Here is a 21,989-nt window from a genome sequence, read left to right on the forward strand (position 1 = left end):
GTGACGGTAAAAGCATCCACTGCTGTTCTTACTGATCTCCTCAGCTGTTTCCCGCCATGACCAAAGCGGAGGTGACCCGCCCGCAAGACCCCAACGGGCCCACGACCATACCTGAACGTTGGCACGCGCGCGCTCGGTGGCGGTTTGCGTATCCACTGCCTTTCTGCTGCAATCGCAGAGAAAGGACCAGGCGCGCGTGCACTTCAGCAGCATGCGCATTCACATATGTCATTCTTTCCGCCGAGACCGCAGCTCAAATCCAAAATATGGGCTATGACTAACTGCTGGCGCGCGCGACTCTCTGGCTACGTTCACACTGCAGGCTGAAACGACCCAATTCCGAATTTTTTGCCCCTAAGCGGCCCAATTCCGATCTTTTCATGACAGTCTGAATGACACAGATCGGATCTTTTCAAATGCGACCCAGGCCCCGTGGGTTTGCCGGCCTGATTCCGAATTGTAGCCGTTCTTTTCAATTGCGACCGCCGTCTGACTGGCCAGGCGACTTGATTCCGAACTGTACGTCATCGACACGCAACAAACGTCATCATTTTGCGTTGAAGTAGGCGGGAACGAGAACGTAAACATCAACCATGGTGGACGATGCTGCTGAGACCAGTCAGTGGAAGAGAAGGGAGGTCACCGATTGTATTAATATTTGGGGTGATCGCTCTTTTCAGGCCAAACTCCAGGGCTCTTATCGCAACTGGGCGGTTTTTGAAAAAAATTCCAGATAAATGGCCGAGCGTGGTGTTGAACCTTTCCCGCGATAACTTTCTTTTCTTTCTTCCCTTTCCGACCGTGCTCAGAAGCGCGGGGGACCCGAGGCGATCCTCCTCCTCCTCCCTGTTCTGATCCTTAGATTCTCCAGAACGGGTTAATAAAGAGTCCATAGCATTTATTCTGGGGGAAACCTTCTTTTATTACCGTCATCCTTCCTCCGTAACACACAACATGAATGCGCGCCCACACTGCCCCCCCCCTATTCTCTATCGCGGCACGCGCGCGCACACACACGCGGGCGCGCGGCCCCAACACATACACATTCCTATTCCACTACAGTGGGTACAGACGATCCCGACTCCAATGCCTTCTTAAAATGAGAAGATTGTAATTGTGCTGCTCCTTCGTGAAAATAAATGTAATATTACAAAAAGAGCTCCGCTTTTGACAACACTGTTGTTGACATCCATTGTTAACGTTTGCTCCGCAAACAACAAGTGACGTCGTCCAAAAGCGGGAAAATTGTGGGATTGATTGTATAATGTTGGTGTTACATGAAATATTTGAGTTAACTCAACACATTGAAAACATGTTGGTGTTTTTCTCAGTGAATTATGTAGGTTTAACAAAATACTGTCACGTTGGAAACAAAACATAAAGGAATTGTGTCAAAGTTACATAATACTATTGCATCAACTCTACAATCAACGTTTTGCCTTTTTTTCAGTGTGCGTTAATACATTAGGGAAAAATAAAACCAGAGAACCTGTCTCCATCAAGAATCTTCATCATTAAATCTTCTGCAGCAGACAGATTGTTGGTCTCTATTTGATCCTCTAATGTCAGCAGAAATATGTCATCTCTCTGACTGGAACACCACAGAGCAGGTATCTAGGAACACGAGTCGATTTCAGGGATCAGCCAATGAGCGTTTAGATCCCACCTACTTCACTGATTGACAGACAGACTCATTCTGCTGAAAAAGCTATTCATGAAATAAATAAATCATTCTGAAAAACAGCAACATGAAATAAAAACAAAGATACTTTGGAAAATATTGATTTAGAAATCTGAGCTTCAGGACAGCAAGCATTAACTTGACGCTAAAGAATAAAAATCTTAATATAATATGATATAATATAATATTATATATAAAAATTATTATATTATCATTATTATTATATTATTATTATATATAATAATATAATAATAATATGAATCTTCCAGTTTTCAGAAAACCATTCAAAGGATTCTACATCAAATCTATTTGAAGAAAATAGTTTGAAAAGATCTTTAACTATTGAATCTAGAACAGACACTTCCTTTGAATGTCACTAGAACAACAAAAACACACAAAGTGTTCTTTGGTCAGAGCATCATTCAGTCACTGAAAACCAGAAATGACTGCAGATTCATTTACCACTAGAAATGAAAAAAATGACTCTTTATTTTTGGATTCAGAAAAGTTTTTTGCAGACTAAAAATGCTGAAACCTAAAAAGTTCAACTCAAAGACAACCAAAGGACATTTAGAACAGAGATCAACACTTCATGAACACAATGAAAAGCTGCAAACAACTGATGGACATGAACCAAAAAGAAGTGTCATTGAAAGTTCACTGACTGAATATCAGACGTTTTCATTCAACTAAAGACACAACTCTGTTGAATCCAGCATGTGCAAATACCTTGATGGGATCAATGGTCGGATTCAAATCCAACCGTGTACATGGGATCAGAAAACCTTTTCCCATTAGAACAAACGTTCACATGGTCTCACTTTCACAGTAGTGTTAAAAATACAGGAAGAGGAAACTTAGTTGTCATATACGTTTATGCAGCAGCTCTGTAATCTACGAGATGATCTTCCAAACGTTCTTTTATTAATGTTATGAATATTATGAAGCTCCTGTTCACTGATGAGTCTTTACACTCATCACAAAGCGCTCCTTCCTCGTGAGGGCTGTAAGACAGGGGAGAGGTGAGGAGCCAGCGGGGCCAGAGCGGAGCAGTCGGTCGCTCCTGTATGAGCTCCAAAGCTTTCTCTGGAGTGAAACATCTGTCTATGCGTGACGTTAAACCAGAGCAGTAGTGACACACGATCAGAATGAACCGTTTCCATGAACAACGATGGGATCAACAATCAGTAGAACCACCTATCTCCATCGGAAAGACATGTTGATCCTAACAAGTCTGATCAGGGCAGACTATTCTGAACTGTTTGCATGACGCATTTTTCTTCCGATCAGATCGGAACTTTGGGAGCAGCAGAACCAGCTGTAACTAGGGATGGGTACCGATCCCCGGTATTGAACGAGCCCCGGGTCCACATTCTTCAAAACTGCAGTAGCGTTAAGATCTGACCTCCACGGTTCTGCTATCGGTTCTGGAGAAGTTACTTTTTTTGTGTCCCACAAGATATGAAGGTTATAATCTGCCAACTGCTCACCAAGTCAGTCAATTTCCCATTAATGATGATATTAATGTCGCTATTCTCGCTGAAGAGAAGAGGTCTGTCTGGCTATTTGTGTGCATGGGGGCGGGGCGCGTAAAATTAACAAAATCTGCGCCAGAGCGCCACGACTATAGTCTCAACCTGTTGCTATGGTGACCGTAGAGAGCAGGGGGGGGGTCTCAGCTGCAGAGGATATGAACAGGTGAACAGAGGAAAAGCAGGTAGAGAGGTGGGGGAGGGGCTTTGGCTTCAAACTGTCAGAGAGATGGAAACACTGGCGTCAGATTCAGACGCAGCTTTCACTGTTGAAGCAGAGACTCTCTGGGATGATTTGATGAACTCAAACATTTATTTAATGTGTTTTATATTTACATCATGACAGAAATATGTCAAAACATTACTGTTTATTTTTCTTTAAATAACTTCTTCTTTCATGTATTTTACTTTTCAAGTTGGAAAAATGTATAAAGTAAAATGTTTTGTTAAATGAGGAAATAATCACTTTATGTTATTCCTGCACAATATACCACAAACGTATCGTTATTGAATATCCAGCTCTGTAATACAAAGATCGCAAAAGACGGCGAAAAAAAATCACAATAAATGGTAAACCTTAAATGTGTTAAAACAATCTTATGGCAGTTTGAAGCTTTTAACGAATCAAATAAATCCCTTTATGCATTTGACCAATCAGACCAACCAGACATTAATATTCATCCTTTATTAATCTCAGTCATGGTTACATATCAGATGATCCTCACATCTCTACATTTCATACAAAAATGTCTCATTGTCATTATGTTGCACCATTATTATCAATGATGTCATGATCAATAAAAATCAACGTACATATATTTAAATCACATTTTGAACTAATGACTAAATCTGCAGCATTTTTACTCAGATTCTAACTTCTACATGTATGATTGAACACATTTGAATTCCTCTTTTCCATGACTGCCATGTTTCCCTGACAGCATCTGGGATCTTTTGTTAGTTTTAGTCCAAGTCTGTTTGTGACGTCACTTTTCTTCCACTTTGTCTCAGATGCAGAAACAATGTCTTTCAGCAGCGACTCTCAGAGGGAAAGTCTCTGTAGATCCAGAGAAAATGTTGGGGGCCACATAAGTGGCCTTTGGGGGCCACCTGGTGCCCCCAGACACCATGTTGGTGACCCCTGGTTTAGACTACCAGCAGAACCATCAGCAGCTCCTCTTCAGGGCCACATTCAGACATTTTGGGCCCCGTGGATCCTCATGTTTTTAAGGCCCCTCTACAGTTTAGAGATGTCAGGAAATGCTTTCAGAGGAGAACTAAAGACTTTTTCAGCTGTTTTTCTGCAATGTGATCATTTGAAAATGACTTTTACAATTTAGGATTCAAGATGAAGAAATACAATTTAATCAGACATGTTTGAAATGGAAGCTTTAAATCTATTGGATTGTAAATATTTAGTCCTGAATAATTCCTGATGATCAATGACATTTCAATTCCTCGTCTGTTTGAACTTCATTTCTAATCTATGTCAGAACTTCTTCTTCTTTTCTTCCTGCAGCTGCTTGTTCTCTGCTCACATCAAAGCTCCCAGCAGCTTCTGACTCTTCATTCAGAGCTGAAGTCATGCTTGATCAGGGATCAATGTCCAACATTTGCTGCTGACTCTTCCTCATCACTTCCTTCTTCTCTCTGCTTTGATCTGTTGGAGCTGAAAGTCTCTGCTTGAAGGGCTGCAGCAGAGAAGGACTGGAAGATCATCTCCTGAAAACTGGGAGGAAGACTTTCCAGCATCCTGCTGCTGAAATTCTCCCATGATTCAGTGCTGTTTGGAGAAGAGCTGAGCAGAAAGAGGAAGTGGACTTTTTCTGCTGTTGCTGCAGAAACATCAGTTGGTTTGGATGCAGCCACAGGCTGATGTTTGACTTTCACACATCTGGACTTCTTTCCTGAAGCAGCTGCATGTTGTCCTGAATGTTCCTGAATGTTATTCTTCTCTGCTTCTGCTGGACTCTTCTGATCTGCTGCTGTTGCTTCACATCTTTGGACTTTTTCTAAACTTTCTGATCTTCTTCAGCTCTGAACTCTTTAGAAGAAGTGAAGGATGAAAAACATGAACTTTGTCTCTAAACTCAACTCTTTGTTCTGGATTCAGGTTGATCTACTGCAGGTTGTCAAAGACCAGCTGTGCTGCTCTGGTCTCAGCTCTGAAGTCCAACCCGTCCCACCTGACAGAACTGGACCTGATGTTCAACAATCTTCAGTCTTCAGATGTTCAGCAGCTCCAGGATCTGGTGGAGAGTCCAAACTCCAAACTGCAGACTCTGAGGTCAGTAGAGGGTTGGAGTCAGTCCAGCTGCTTCCAGATGTTTGGTCCTAAAGTTAGTCTGAGAGCAAAGATGCAGAGTTTCCTGTGAAGCTGCAGCTTCTCAGTGAAGCTCTGAGGAGAATGATGACAGGCTTCAGGACAACAGTCAGCCAATCAGAGCAGCAGAAGCTCCAACAGGTGAAGATGACAGGAAGCTGCTGCTCTGAACAGGACTGAAGCTCCTGCTGCTCTTTCTGCTGCTGTGCTGCATCACTGACTGACAGACCAGGATCAGGAGAAACTCCTTCATCTCTGGCTCTACACTTTCTCTCTGCAGGTGGAAAGATGAAGCCTGGTGGGACGAAGGTGTCTGTTGGGACAAAGAAGACTGGTTGGACGAAGATGACTGTTGGGACTGATGTTCCTCCTGGAGGAGCAGAGAGGAGCAGCAGCAGCAGCTGGTCTGCAGAGATGTTGTGACTGGACGGTGTTCCTGGGAGGTGGAGAGCAGAGTGATGGAGGAATCAGAGGAAGTGGAGATGAGTGTCAGAGCTGCAGCAGGAACTGATCTGAGATCAGCTCCACTGTCTCTCTCAGCATCAAGTGGACAGTTATTGTGCTGCAGCTCCCCCGGTGGACTGATGGATAACTGCACTTCCTCTTCTCATTCTAACTTGGAGTGTTGATCTGAAACATGGGTTGGATTCAGATGTTCAGCAGCTCCAGGATCTGGAGAAAAACAGACCTGCAGACAAACAGATTCTTTTCTAGATCATCACTTTCTTCTTTGATCTCCATTTGATGGACAGATGTGAGTTTGGGATGGACCAATCAAGGATTGAGGGAGTCATTGATCAGACAGAACATTTCTGGATGACATAGATCTATGTGTGGGTCAGACGTTGGATCCTAGTTCTGTCTCTGGAACAGGGACAGAACCAGAACTCTGGATCACTAGATTCTGGTTCCAGATGTTTCACACTTGATTTCTGTTCTCCAGAAACTCTCATTGACAAACAAACACAGAGTTTCATTCAGAAACCTCCAACATGGTCATGTGACCAGAATGTTCATAGTGGAGACACGGACAAACGCTGTGGTCACATGACTCACTGGTCTGGATTCAAGTCCTTTGAAGTCAGTTTTTGGAGCAGAAATCCCGTCTGATCTCAGTTAGTGAACAAAAGTCTCTTAGTTGAATCATTTTTCTATCATCTCTGTTCTGTTGATGATCAGATATGGACTCATGCAGTTTGAAAGACTCAGAGTTTTGCTTTGATTGATGTTTTCCACAGTTTTCTGGCTGAACTTCCTTTTTCTTTGGTGTTTTGTGGGTAAAACTCTGTTCTTTTTCATGCTGACAGCATTTTTAGCTGCAGTTTTAAAGAAGTTTCATCTAAATCCAGTAGAATCTCCTCATTTTCTAGAATGTCTAAACTAGTAGAAACTTTCTGAGCATAAAGCCTGTTTTCTCCAGAGGACATGAATGAACAGAGTGGATCTTAGTGAGGATGACAGCCTCTGGATGCAGAGAATCACTTTGATGCAGCTGCTGAACAACACCAACTGCATTGAAGCAGGAGGGAGAAGGGAGACACCTGCTGGCTGTTTGCAGAACTGCATCTTAGTGTCAAAAGGCTTCAAACTGAAAGCTGTCTGTCAAATTCCTGCAGCCTGTTTGGATCTAATAAATGCTCTTTTGAATCAACTCTGTGTTTTCTATTGATTTCTGTCTTCATTCTATCTTTGACTCACAAACAGACTTGAATCTTTAGCCTTCCCCCTCATCCTGTTCCAGCTGTTCTAATCTTCATGTGTTTGGTTCCTTCTCAGTAGAAATGGGTTGGAAAAGAGCTTTGGAATGTTCAGGTGGTGCTGATGTCTTTCTAGATGGGGGTGGGCAGAACAGATGAGAGCCCCTCCCTCCTGATTCAGAGGGGAACAGTGGGCAGCAGCTGAAAGGAGGGAGTGGAAATGGGAAAAGTTCTCTGCAGGTTTCTCCTTTCCAAGAACAGAGGGACACGACTCCATGAACAGCAGAAGCTAAAGAGTTGGAAAACATGCCCAAAGCTGCAGCACCACCTGCAGAAAGATGCTTCCTCTTCAGGCTCCGCCCCTCCACATCAAGAAAGATCAGAGTTTCTGCTGAGCTGCTATTGGAGCTTTTAGGGGGTCAGATCTTTAGGAACATTTGCTGTCAATGAAACCAGGAAGTAAAGTGTTTTGGAAGGCCTGGGGCCTCATTTCTAAAGGTTGCGTACGCACAAAAAAAAGCGTACGCCACTCTCTACGCAGTAGTTGAGATTTATAAAAAGCAAACTTGATAGGAAAATGTGCGGTCCTTCACGCTCTGACCCAGGCGTACGCACAAAAACGGGTGAAATGAGAAACGGCGACACCGTCGGCAGATGGAAGAAACACGTGAAAGTGAAAATGACAATCCATGTCTCAATGTCTCAGTACATCTTTCAATTGATTAAGTACAGGTAGCCTTCATTTAGCAGAATTTGCAAGTGAATAGATCTTGTTGATCTGAACTGATTGTTCATTCTGATTTGATTTGATTTGAATTTGATTTGAAATGGTTTATTTCAAGCAATTAAGTAGAAATAATACACAAAAGCAATATAATCATCAGTTATACATTCATGAGCGCTGCCAAAAAAAAATGTAAAGAGCTTGACCATGCAGGACCAGTACAATGTCTGAACATGGAGGCACCTGGCCAGGTAAATGAACAAGGGCAACTGCCTGCTCGAGGAGGAGGAGGAGGAGGAGGAAGAGGAGGAGGAAGAGGAGGAGTAAGGGTGCGTGGCGGTGGAATAGGGGGTAGAAGCAGAGGAGCAGGAAGACACCATGCTGTCCTGGATGACATTCAAGCCACAATTATAGACCATGTCATCAACCATGGCCTCACAATGGAGGAAGCAGGTCGCAGAGTGCAGCCTAATGTGCCTCGCTCTACGCAGGGGTGTCAAACATACGGCCCGCGGGCCAGATCCGGCCTGCCAGATGCTTCAGTCCGGCCCAGTCATGAAGAGTAAAAATTATAAGAATGTTTAAAAAACCCAAGCACGTTTCTAGTCCATTCCTGTGGCGAGTTATGATTTTTTAAAGAAATAACCGAAATGTGCAATTCCGCCACTAGGGGGAACAAAGGCTTAGCAAAACAGGTGAAAATGCACATCTTTGCACCTGCCAAAAGTGAAACCTAACCGCTCTGTGGCTGAATAAGATGTAGTTTGGTTCCCCACCAGCCCCACTGCTGTTACATTGTCATAAGAATGATCAGTAGTGACCCCCCAATGACCAAGACATTGTCAAAAAGAAAAAAAAGGGTTGAAGTGAAGTGCTGAGCTTTCCAGGATGAATGGACAAAGTTTTATTTGTTTACGGAGTTGAATGCAAAATCTGCGTGTTTGTTATGTCATCAACAGGTAGCAGTGCTCAAAGATTAGAACATTCAGCACCCTATGAGACAATGAGGAAAGTTTCACCATTTGCAGTGTGTGAATGTGTGTGTGAATGTGTGTGTGAATGTGTGTGTGAATGTGTGTGAATGTGTGTGTGAATGTGTGTGTGAATGTGTGTGAATGTGTGTGTGAATGTGTGTGAATGTGTGTGTGAATGTGTGTGTGCATGGGTGAATGTGTGTGTGAATGTGTGTGTGAATGTGTGTGAATGTGTGTGAATGTGTGTGTGAATGTTTGTGTGAATGTGTGTGAATGTGTGTGTGAATGTGTGTGTGAATGTGTGTGTGAATGTGTGTGTGAATGTGTTTGTGCATGTGTGTGAATGTGTGTGTGAATGTGTGTGAATGTGTGTGTGAATGTGTGTGCATGTTTGTGAATGTGTGTGCATGTGTGTGTGAATGTGTGTGTGAATGTGTGTGTGCATGTGTGTGTGCGTGTGTGTGTGTGTGTGTGTGAATGTGTGTGTGGGTGTGTGTGTGCATGTGTGTGCATGTGTGTGTGAATGTGTGTGTGCATGTGTGTGAATTTGTGTGTGAATGTGTGAATGGGACTGTGACTGTAAGGCGCTTTGGGCCTTCAAAGGAAGGTAGAAAGCACTGTATAAGTATACGCCATTTACCATTTACCATCACCATTTGCAGTTAAGAATAGAGAGGATTTACCAACTAAAAGCTGGACTTAAGAACAACCGTCTGCATTTACTGCAGCGTGACGTCAGTCATGGAGCAGTGATGGACACCTGATTGCAGACAATTGGAGCAAACATCCAAACCATTTTCAGATGCTGAACTTATTGAAAAATACTGAAGGCTGCAGAAGTCTTGTTCCCAAAAATCAGTCTGTCGAGGATTATGATTACAGAAACAACATCTCTGAGAAGACTTGGGCGCCATATTAAGGAATCCAGTCATTTATTGTATTTTCAGTCACTATTGATGAAAGCACAGATACAGATATTGCACAACTGTGCATATTTATTAGTGGTGATGAAGAGACCTTCACAGCTGAGTTTCTTGAGTTGATGGACACAACAGCTGACGACATAGTCAGCTCTCTAGTTACTGTGCTGGACTATGTTGGAGTGAACTGGTCAGGTGATGTCAGTCTGGTCACTGATGGCGCCCATCAAAGGTCAGGAAGAAGGCAGGTGTTGCCACAAAATTCAGGCAGAAACCAGGAAAAGATTCTGCTCGAGCCTTCTCCATAAACTATGGAATAGTTTATTTTCTACAGTATTGATGATGACACAGTTTACAGTAGTATTCCAGTCGCTGTGCAGTGATGCATTAGAATTGTGGTTAAATTACTGTAAGCAAAACAAAAATACAATTACATATGTAACTCATTCTGTCAGAAATACATAATGCATACATTACTGTAAGTGTTGTCTTTTGAATTTTATGTCCAGGACTGGACGACAACCTTACACGGATGGCAGAGGAAGACTTCTCAATGAACAACAAGAACAAGAGATCTGTAACATGATGCTAGCACATAATGCCATCACACTGAGACAGAACCGCACTGCAATCCTACAAGACAATGCCATATTCCAAAATGTCAACTCTATAAGCATCTCCACGATAGACCGGATATTGTTGAGGAAGTATCAGATGACAATGAAGCGTATTTACAGGGTACTATTTGAGAGGAACTCTGGTAGAGTGAAAGAGCTGTGGTTCCAGTATGTACATGTAAGTCAGTCACTGGTTGTCCATCATTACAACCTTTTTTCAATTAAGGAGGGGTTCCCAAACTTTTTTGGCTTCAGCACCAACTTTACCTGATTTGTGTATCCAGGTAATCCAGGTATGAATATATTTGATTCATCTGACTTCAACATAGAACATTCCTAGTAATTGTGTGTAACTGTACTGTATGACTGATTTGGTGTTTTCTTTGTTTACGCTATTGTAGAGAATAATGGCATTTGAAGGAAATGAGACGCCTCACATCCTCATGTTTATGGATGAAGCTGGCTTCAACCTGGCCAAGGGCCGAAGACGTGGCCGTAATATTATTGGCCACGGGGCCACGGTGGATGTCCCAGGCCAGCAAGGGGGCAATATAACTATGTGTGCTGCCATATCTGAGAATGGTGTGGCCACTCACATCACCAGTCTTGGCCCGTACAATACACAGAAGCTCCTCATCTTCTTGGACCGCCTTCATTTTGATTTGATCCCTGAAACTGAGAGAGGTCTCTTAGGGCCTCACCTACATCTATATGTTGTTGTATGGGACAATGGGAATTTCCACCATGGCTTCATCATCAGGGCCTGGTTCACTACTCATCCAAGGATGGTCATAGTCTTCCTACCACCTCACTCTCCTTTCCTCAATCCTATTGAGGAGTTTTTCTCCGCTTGGAGGTGGAGAGTGTCTGAGCATCCGGCTCCAGATCAGAGGTCCCTGCTCCATGTGATGGATGCTGAGTGTGAGGATGTTACAGCAGATCAGTGTAGGGGATGGTTGCCACATGCACGCCGTTTCTGCCCTCGCTGCATCACAAAGGAGAACGCTGTGATGTGGACGAGAATCTGTGGCCAGACAGACAGCAGGGTGAGGACGATGGCCAGGAGAGGGAGGGGGGACAGCAACCAGTGAAGAACTGTTAGTTATGTAAGTCAACCACTATTTACAGCACTGCAGGCTGCAGATCACTGTCATAGTGTTTTGTTTGTGTTTAAATTATAAAGTATATTATGCGGTAAACATTTTCTTTTTCTTCTGATGTATGAAAGTTACTTTGTGTGTGAATGATAATGATTAGAATTTCCTTGTCAGTATGAGTGCAATGTGTGCTGCTACTGTAAACCTATGAGGCTAGTCTTATCCTAAAATCCTTTTTCTTTTTTCAGTTTTATACTAAATTTTATTCTGTTAGCGATACAGAAACAGTAAAGTTACCATTGTCCATAAAGGACTGAGCTAAGACTAAAAGGTGGACATGAGGGACATTTCAATGGTCCTCTGCTGTAGTGACCAAACATCTAATCACTTTGACCTGCAGTGCTCTGCTGCTTCAGCTCCACTCAAACTGCTGGGAACTCCAAACTCTCTCAGAGGAGAAAAACAGCAGAAAGCTTTCTGCAGCTGCTCTCACAGTGGATCTTCCTCTGTCTTCTTCAGCAGCAGATGATGAAGAGTCACTTTCTTGAGGTTCCTCTCAGTCCTGACCTTCATTCCTGATGGACCAAAGCAGACTGACAGCAGCTCTTTAGCTCCACAAAGAAAACTCTGCAGTTTCCCAGAAACCTTCTGAAGCAGAAAAACCAGGTGACTTCCTGTCTGTCTGTCTGTCAGTGTTGGAGTCTTCCTCCATCTTCAAAGGATGAAGCTTTCTGCTTTGGAACCTTCCAGAAAGCCTTTTGAAAGCCTCCTGATGATGCTGGAGGACAGGGAGGAGTCAGGAGGATGCAGGAGCTCCCAGAGGAGGAGAGGCAGGAGGAGCAGAGGGAGCGGCTGCTGGAGCAGAAGCAGCTGCAGACGCACTTTTGGCTCTGGGCTTCAAACTTTGATCAGGAGGAAGAGGAGGAGCTAAAGAGGAGCAGGAATGCTGGGAGTGGGACTGGAATTCACACTGAATCCAACATTTAGGGACAAAAATGGCGTCTTCCAGAAAGAAATCCATGTTTCAGAAACGGGAACATTCTTGAAAGTCTACTAAATCTATTTAGTCTTTGAGTTTCATGGATTTCAGCTTCATCTGTTCTGGTTCCAGAATTCTGACTTTTTTATCATCAGCTGAGTGAACAGATCAGAGCTGAGGCCCTCTAGTGGTGGACAGATGTTACTGTTCCAACAGGAGGTGGATGACTAGGAGGGGGCAGGACAGGCCTGGGGCAGTGGCGGTTCTACACTAACTTACTCCCTGGGCGAGTAACCCCATCAGGCCCCCCCCCCACACACACACACACATACAAAATTTGACAAAATCCTGTTGTGTTCCCTATCTTCTATTTAGCCATTTTACTCAAAAAATGCATGAATTTTCTAGACTCATATTACAGGGGGGTCAAACTCAGTCACACAGGGGCCTAAATTAAAAACACGCTTAAGGTTTTGGGCCGAAGAAGATGAACATTTACTGAACACACTAAAGCTAAACTTTTAAACCTTTTAAACTGAACTTTTTGAACAGAAATATGAATAAAAACAGGAACATTAATCCAGAATAACTCAAGTTAAACCTTAAATAACTTGTAATAATTTGTTCTCCATATAAATATATTCTGTCAAAATTATACAAATATGAACATGCTGCAGGACAAAACAAAGAAAGCCTGGAAATATTAATAAGAAATTACAAATCAAACTAGAAGGAGCTGCATTTCCAGAAGAAAATGCAGGGTTGAATGCTGTATTGCTGAATGAAAGCAGAAATATGATGAAAAAGCTGAACATTGTAAAAGTAGAATGTCTAAAATAGGTCAAACATTGTAGAAGGAGTTAAGCATGAAAGCTGAAATTGTTCAAAAAAATGGCTGAATTGTCCTGCAAAATCCTGAAATATTTTGAAAAGTTAAAGGACCACAAGTCAAAGGTGAACATTGTAAAAGTAGAATGACCAAAACAGGTAAAAATTTGTAGACGGAGTTAAGCATGAAAGCTGGAAATGTTGAAAAAATGGATGTTCTGTTGAAAATTTGAAGATGATGCTAAAATGGCTAAAAGTGCTAGCATCAGCATCATCAACTGACTCAAAAAAACCCAATTTTTTTTGAGAATATCATATTGGTAAAAGCTACATGTCTAAGTTGACAGAAAATCCACTTTTTTCAAAATGGCGGCTTTTCTACTAATTCTATCTCCATAGCAACCATTTTACGTTTGAGTCGGCATGGGATGACGAACAAATCGACGTCAGTTTCAGACAAATCGGAAAAAGTAAACCTTTGGACATCCTTAGCAACGAAGTTTGTTGGCTAACCACGCCCACATTCCTTATATGTCCAGATCCAGTGAATTTCAATCTGTTCAGTTCCAGCCATGGATTAAGTTTATTGCAATATTTGCTTCAGATTTTGTCATAAAAAGGCCACCAACATTAGGTTGTGACGACATCCCATAATAATTTCAAAACGTATGTTGAAGTCCAAAGCCTTGTGAGTATTTCAATGTTTGAACGGTGCCTCTAGCTGAAAGCTTGTTAAAGTTATAATGCTTGAAAGCAACAAAGGTTTTCAAGGATTCTCCATGTATTTAAATGAAGCAAAAATCTTGGAAAATCCTGGAAAATCTTGGAATATCTTGAAAAGTTCAAAGACTTGAAAGACTAAAAGTCGTAGCTGAAAGGAATAAGCTGAAAGGGTTGAACATTGTAATAGTAGAAGGATTAAAATTGCCTCACATTTTGGCACAAAATGGCCGCCAAACTGTAGGTGGTGTTGCCATCCCATAATAATTTTGAACCTTATGTTGAAGTCCAAAACCTTGTGAACATTTCAATATTTGAACGGTGTCTCTAGCCAAAAGAATGTTAAAGTTACAATTGTTTAAAGAAGCAAAGGTGTGGCCAATGGAGCAAAAACATTGGAAAATCTGGGAATATCCGGGAATATCTGGAAAAGTTCAAAGATTTAAAGGACCAAAAGTCATAGCTGAAAGGAATAAGATGAAAGGGTTGAACATTGTAATAGTAGAATGGTAAAAATAGGTGAAAGTTTGAAGAAGTTTAAAATTGCCTCACATTTTGGCACAAAATGGCCGCCAAACTGTAGGTGATGTTGCCATCCCATAATAATTTTTAAACCTTATGTTGAAGTCCAAAGCCTTGTGAGCATTTCAATGTTTGAACGGTGCCTCTAGCTGAAAGCAAGTTATAATGCTTGAAAGCAACAAAGGTTTTCAAGGATTCTCCATGTATTTAAATGAAGCAAAAATCTTGAAAAATCCTGGAAAATCTTGGAATATCTTGAAAAGTTCAAAGACTTGAAAGACTAAAAGTCGTAGCTGAAAGGAATAAGCTGAAAGGGTTGAACATTGTAATAGTAGAATGATTAAAATACGCGAAAGTTTGAAAAAGTTTAAAATTGCCTCACATTTTGGCACAAAATGGCCGCCAAACTGTAGGTGGTGTTGCCATCCCATAATAATTTTGAACCTTATGTTGAAGTCCAAAACCTTGTGAACATTTCATTATTTGAACGGTGTCTCTAGCCAAAAGAATGTTAAAGTTACAATTGTTTAAAGAAGCAAAGGTGTGGCCAATGGAGCAAAAAGATTGGAAAATCTGGGAATATCCGGGAATATCTGGAAAAGTTCAAAGATTTAAAGGACCAAATGTCATAGCTGAAAGGAATAAGATGAAAGGGTTGAACATTGTAATAGTAGAATGGTAAAAATAGGTGAAAGTTTGAAGAAGTTTAAAATTGCCTCACATTTTGGCACAAAATGGCCGCCAAACTGTAGGTGGTGTTGCCATCCCATAATAATTTTGAGCCTTATGTTGAAGTCCAAAGCCTTTTGAACATTTAAATGTTTGAACGGTGTCTCTACCTGAAAGCATGTTGACGTTACAATGGTTTAAAGAAGCAAAGGTATTGTCAATAGAGCAAAATAATTGGAAAATCCGGGAATATCCGGGAATATCTGGAAAAGTTCAAGGATTTGAAGAACAAAATGCCATAGCTAGAATAAGATGAAGGAGCTGAACATTTTCATAGTCGAACGGTTAAAATAGGTGAAAAATTGTAGAAGGAGTATAACTGTGAACTTCTGCACGAAAAATTCTCCATGTATTTCAATGGAGCAAAAATTCCCGGAAAACCTGGAATATCTTAAAAAGTACAAGGATTAGAAGTACCAAAAGTCATAGCAGTAATTAGCTGAAAGAGCTGAACATTTTAAAAGTTGAATGGTTACAATCGGTTAAAAATTGTTGAAGGAGTTAAGTGCCGAAAAACGGCGGAAGATAGCAGAAGAGGAAAACAAAGGGTTGAATGCTTTACAGCATTCAACCAACTAGAAGGAGCTGCATTTCCAGAAGAAAATGCAGGGTTGAATGCTGTACTGCTGAATGAAAGCAGAAATATGATGAAAAAGCTGAACATTGTAAAAGTAGAATGTCTAAAATAGGTCAAACATTGTAGAAGGAGTTAAGCATGAAAGCTGAAATTGTTCAAAAAAATGGTTGAACTGTCCTGCAAAATCCTGAAATATTTTGAAAAGTTAAAGGACCACAAGTCAAAGGTGAACATTGTAAAAGTAGAATGACCAAAACAGGTAAAAATTTGTAGACGGAGTTAAGCATGAAAGCTGGAAATGTTGAAAAAATGGATGTTCTGTTGAAAATTTGAAGATGATGCTAAAATGGCTAAAAGTGCTAGCATCAGCATCATCAACTGACTCAAAAAAAAACAATTTTTTTTGAGAATATCATATTGGTAAAAGCTACATGTCTAAGTTGACAGAAAATCCCCTTTTTTCAAAATGGCGGCTTTTCTACTAATTTTATCTCCATAGCAACCATTTTATGTTTGGGTCGCCTGGGGATGACGAACAAATCAACGTCAGTTTCAGACAAATTGGAAAAAGTAAACCTTTGGACGTCCTTAGCAACGAAGTTTGTTTGCTAACCACGCCCACATTCCTTATATGTCCAGATCCAGTGATTTTCAATATGTTCAGTTCCAGCCATGGATGAAGTTTATTGCAATATTTGCTTCAGATTTTGTCATAAAAGTCCACCAACAGTAGGTTGTGTCGACATCCCATAATGATTTCTCAACGTATTTTATCGTCCAAAGCCTTGTGATCATTTTAATGTTTGAACGGTGCCTCTAGTTGAAAGCATTTTAAAGTTATAATGCTTGAAAGCAACAAAGGTTTTCAAGGATTCTCCATGTATTTAAATGAAGCAAAAATCTTGGAAAATCCTGGAAAATCTTGGAATATCTTGAAAAGTTCAAAGACTTGAAAGACTAAAAGTCGTAGCTGAAAGGAATAAGCTGAAAGGGTTGAACATTGTAATAGTAAAATGATTAAAATACGTGAAAGTTTGAAGAAGTTTAAAATTGCCTCACATTTTGGCACATAATGGCTGCCAAACTGTAGGTGGTGTTGCCATCCCATAATAATTTTGAACTTTATGTTGAAGTCCAAAACCTTGTGAACATTTCAATATTTGAACGGTGTCTCTAGCCAAAAGAATGTTAAAGTTACAATTGTTTAAAGAAGCAAAGGTGTGGCCAATGGAGCAAAAACATTGGAAAATCTGGGAATATCCGGGAATATCTGGAAAAGTTCAAAGATTTGAAGGACCAAAAGTCATAGCTGAAAGGAATAAGATGAAAGGGTTGAACATTGTAATAGTAGAATGGTAAAAATAGGTGAAAGTTTGAAGAAGTTTAAAATTGCCTCACATTTTGGCACAAAATGGCCGCCAAACTGTAGGTGGTGTTGCCATCCCATAATAATTTTGAACCTTATGTTGAAGTCCAAAACCTTGTGAACATTTCAATATTTGAACGGTGTCTCTAGCCAAAAGAATGTTAAAGTTACAATTGTTTAAAGAAGCAAAGGTGTGGCCAATGGAGCAAAAACATTGGAAAATCTGGGAATATCCAGGAATATCTGGAAAAGTTCAAAGATTTGAAGGACCAAAATGTCATAGCTAGAATAAGATGAAAGAGCTGAACATTTTCATAGTCGAACGGTTAAAATAGGTGAAAAATTGTAGAAGGAGTTTAACTGTGAACTTCTGTACGAAAAATTCTCCATGTATTTCAATGGAGCAAAAATTCCCGGAAAACCTGGAATATCTTAAAAAGTAAAAGGATTTGAAAAACCAAAAGTCATAGCAGAAATAAGATGAAAGAGCTGAACATTTTAAAAGTTGAATGGTTAAAATCGGTTAAAAATTGTAGAAGGAGTTAAACGCCAAAAAACGGCGGAAGATACTATAATAACTAGAAGGAGCTGCATTTCCAGAAGAAAATGCAGGGTTGAATGCTGTATTGCTGAAAGAAAGCTTAATTTGTAAAAGAAATGGCTGAACTGAGCTGAAAGAGCTCAACATTTTAAAAGTAAAATGGTTAAAAAAGGTGAAAACCTGTAAAAAAGGTTAAGCACAAGAATTCCCTATGTATTTAAAGGAGCAAAAATCCTGCAAAATCTTGGAATGTCTTAAAAATTTTAATGATTTGAATGACCAAAAGTAATATCTGTAATAAGTTGAAAGAGTTGAACATTTAAAAAGGTGAATGGTAGAAAAATTTCAAGTGTCCGAACCTGGTGTCGATCCGGGAACCTCTTGCACCATAACTTTCCAATGCATTTTAATAGGGCAAAAATTCCCGGAAAAACTGGAATATCTTAAAAAGTACAAGGAGTAGAAGTACCAAAAGTCATAGCAATAATAAGCTGAAAGAGCTGAACATTTTAAAAGTTGAATGGTAAAAATAGGTTAAAAATTGTAGAAGTAGTTAAGTGTCAAAAAACGGCGGAAGATAGTATAAATAATAATAATAATAATAATAATAAATAAAGAGAAACAGGAAAACAAAGGGTTGAATGCTTTACAGCATTCAACCAACTAGAAGGAGCTGCATTTCCAGAAGAAAATGCAGGGTTGAATGCTGTACTGCTGAATGAAAGCTGAATTTGCTGAAGAAATGGCTGAGCAGAGCTGAAAGAGCTCAACATTTTAAAAGTACAATGGTTAAAGTAGGTAAAAAACTGTGAAAGAAGTTAAAAAAAAAGATTTCCTATGTATTTTAATGAAGCAAAAATCCTGGGAAATCCTGGAATATCTTTAAAAGTTAAAAGATTTGAAAAAAAGTCATAGCAGGAATAAACTGAAAAAGTTGAACATTGTAATAGTAGAATGGCTATAATAAGTCAAAAAATGTAGAAGGAGTTAAGCATGAAAGCTTAAGTTGATGAAAAAAATGGCTGAACTGTTGAAAATTTGAAGATGTTGCTAAAATTGTTAAAAGTGCTAGCATTGGAATCAGCATCATCAACTGACTAAAAAAAACACATTGTTTGAGAGTATCATATTGGTAAAAGCTACATGTTCTAAGTTGACAGAAAATCCACTTTTTTCAAAATGGCGGCTTTTCTATTAATTTATTTCCATAGCAACCATTTTACGTTTGGGTCGGCATGGGATGAAGAACAAATCGACGTCAGTTTCAGACAAATCGGAAAAAGTAAACCTTTGGACGTCCTTAGCAACGAAGTTTGTTTGTGAACCACGCCCACATTCCTTGTATGTCCAGATCCAGTGAATTTCAATATGTTCAGTTCCAGCCATGGATGAAGTTTATTGCAACATTTGCTTCAGATTTTGTCAAAAAATGCCCAGCAAACAGTAGGCTGTGTTGCCATCCCATAATAATTTCAAAACGTATGTTGAAGTCCAAAGCCTTGTGAGCATTTCAATGTTTGAACGGTGCCTCTAGCTGAAAGCAAGTTATAATGCTTGAAAGCAACAAAGGTTTTCAAGGATTCTCCATGTATTTAAATGAAGCAAAAATCTTGGAAAATCCTGGAAAATCTTGGAATATCTTGAAAAGTTCAAAGATTTGAAAGACTAAAAGTCGTAGCTGAAAGGAATAAGCTGAAAAGGTTGAACATTGTAATAGTAGAAGGATTAAAATACGTGAAAGTTTGAAGAAGTTTAAAATTGCCTCACATTTTGGCACAAAATGGCCGCCAAACTGTAGGTGGTGTTGCCATCCCATAATAATTTTGAACCTTATGTTGAAGTCCAAAACCTTGTGAACATTTCAATATTTGAACGGTGTCTCTAGCCAAAAGAATGTTAAAGTTACAATTTTTTAAAGAAGCAAAGGTGTGGCCAATGGAGCAAAAACATTGGAAAATCTGGGAATCTCCGGGAATATCTGGAAAAGTTCAAAGATTTGAAGGACCAAAAGTCATAGCTGAAAGGAATAAGATGAAAGGGTTGAACATTGTAATAGTAGATTGGTTAAAATAGGTGAAAGTTTGAAGAAGTTTAAAATTGCCTCACATTTTGGCACAAAATGGCCGCCAAACTGTAGGTGGTGTTGCCATCCCATAATAAGTTTGAGCCTTATGTTGAAGTCCAAAACCTTGTGAACATTTCAATATTTGAACGGTGTCTGTAGCCAAAAGAATGTTAAAGTTACAATTGTTTAAAGAAGCAAAGGTGTGGCCAATGGAGCAAAAAGATTGGAAAATCCAGGAATATCCGGGAATAAATGGAAAAGTTCAGGGATTTGAAGGACCAAAATGTCATAGCTAGAATAAGATGAAAGAGCTGAACATTTTCATAGTCGAACGGTTAAAATAGGTGAAAAATTGTAGGAGTTTAACTGTGAACTTCTGAACGAAAAATTCTCCATGTATTTCAATGGAGCAAAAATTCCCGGAAAACCTGGAATATCTTAAAAAGTAAAAGGATTTGAAAAACCAAAAGTCATAGCAGAAATAAGATGAAAGAGATGAACATTTTAAAAGTTGAATGGTTAAAATCGGTTAAAAATTGTAGAAGGAGTTAAGTGCCGAAAAACGGCGGAAGATAGCATAAGAGGAAAACAAATGTAACACTAGAAGGAGCTGCATTTCCAGAAGAAAATGCAGGGTTGAATGCTGTATTGCTGAAAGAAAGCTTAATTTGTAAAAGAAATTGCTGAACTGAGCTGAAAAAGCTCAACATTTTAAAAGTAAAATGGTTAAAAAAGGTGAAAACCTGTAAAAAAGGTTAAGCACAAGAATTCCCTATGTATTTTAATGGAGCAAAAATCCTGGAAAATCCTGGAATATCTTAAAAAAATCAATGATTTGAAGGTCCAAAAGTAATAACTGTAATAAGTTGAAAGAGTTAAAAATGTTATTAGTTGAATGGTAAAAAAATTTCAAGCGTCCGAACCGGGTGTCGAACCGGGTACCTCTTGCACCATAACTTTCCAATGTATTTTAATAGGGCAAAAATTCACGGAGTATTTTGAAGTTATATTCGTTTAAAGAAACAAAGGCTTTCAGATTTGAAAAACACAAAATGGCTGCCAAACAGTCTCCATCCCATAATGCCTTCAAACGTTGATGTTATAATCCAAAGCACTAATCATTTGACAGTAAAAGTGGAGCCACATCATGCAACAGGAGACATTGTGGCAAAAGCTTCAAGATCAAATCTCTAAACTATGCATGTGTCATTAGTTTTTGCACACACATCCATTTATAATGGAGAGATATATTGATCATCAGCTAGCTAGCTGAATGATACAGCATTATATTTCATTGAACCACTAACTTATGTGGTGCAAAAACATCATAGTCACTTCTCGTAACAGCCACCTAACTCATGGTTTGGGAATCAACACTTTCCCATGAGCCTTCACTTTTGAAAAGTCACAGGATTTGAAGGTCCAAAAGTGGTGGTAAAAAAAATTTTTGGAGGTAAAAAAATTGTAAAAGGAGTTAAACAAGGCATGACATTATTAAAAAATGGCTGAATTAATGAAAATTTGAAGATTTGAAGGAAAGGAATGAGCTGAACTGTTTCATACAATGGTTAAAATAAGTAAAAACCTGTAAAAGAAGTTTAGCACAAGGATTCTCTATGTATTTTAATGGAGCAAAAAATCCTGGAAAATCCTGGAATATCTTAAAAAGTTCAATGATTTGAATGACCAAAAGTAATAACTGTAATAAGTTGAAAGAGTTGAACATTTTAAAAGTAAAATGGTAAAAAAATTTGAAGCGTCCGAACCGGGTGTCGAACCGGGCGCCTTGTGCATCATAACTTCCCAATGCATTTTAATAGGGCAAAAATTCCCGGAAAAACTGGAATATCTTAAAAAGTACAAGGAGTAGAAGTACCAAAAGTCATAGCAATAATGAGCTGAAAGAGCTGAACATTTTAAAAGTTGAATGGTAAAAATCGGTTAAAAATTGTGGAAGGAGTTAAGTGTCAAAAAACGGCGGAAGATAGTATAAATAATAAATAAAGAGAAACAGGAAAACAAAGGGTTGAATGCTTTACAGCATTCAACCAACTAGAAGGAGCTGCATTTCCAGAAGAAAATGCAGGGTTGAATGCT

At 39.7% G+C, this 21,989-nt stretch overlaps 1 protein-coding gene across 7 annotated transcripts in view; it reads left to right on the plus strand.

Annotated features, from left to right (window-relative positions):
• LOC144988999 (NLR family CARD domain-containing protein 3-like) overlaps nucleotides 1–21,989 on the plus strand; it is a 292,143-nt gene that overhangs the window by 183,920 nt on the left and 86,234 nt on the right. For 5 of the 7 annotated variants that reach the window (XM_078940602.1, XM_078940611.1, XM_078940614.1 and 2 more), the window contains 2 exons: nucleotides 5,327–5,500; nucleotides 5,817–7,187. The exons of the other annotated variants lie outside the window; for them this stretch is intronic. In XM_078940602.1, coding sequence (XP_078796728.1) covers nucleotides 5,327–5,500; nucleotides 5,817–5,898 — 256 coding nt within the window. In that variant the 3' untranslated portion in view covers nucleotides 5,899–7,187. Of the gene's footprint in view, nucleotides 1–5,326; nucleotides 5,501–5,816; nucleotides 7,188–21,989 lie in introns of those variants that run through there. 7 annotated transcript variants of the gene reach the window in all.

The sequence above is a fragment of the Oryzias latipes genome, chromosome 2, assembly GCF_053564925.1.
Source record: "Oryzias latipes strain Hd-rR chromosome 2, Olatipes_Hd-rR_3.1".
Taxonomy (NCBI): domain Eukaryota; kingdom Metazoa; phylum Chordata; class Actinopteri; order Beloniformes; family Adrianichthyidae; genus Oryzias; species Oryzias latipes.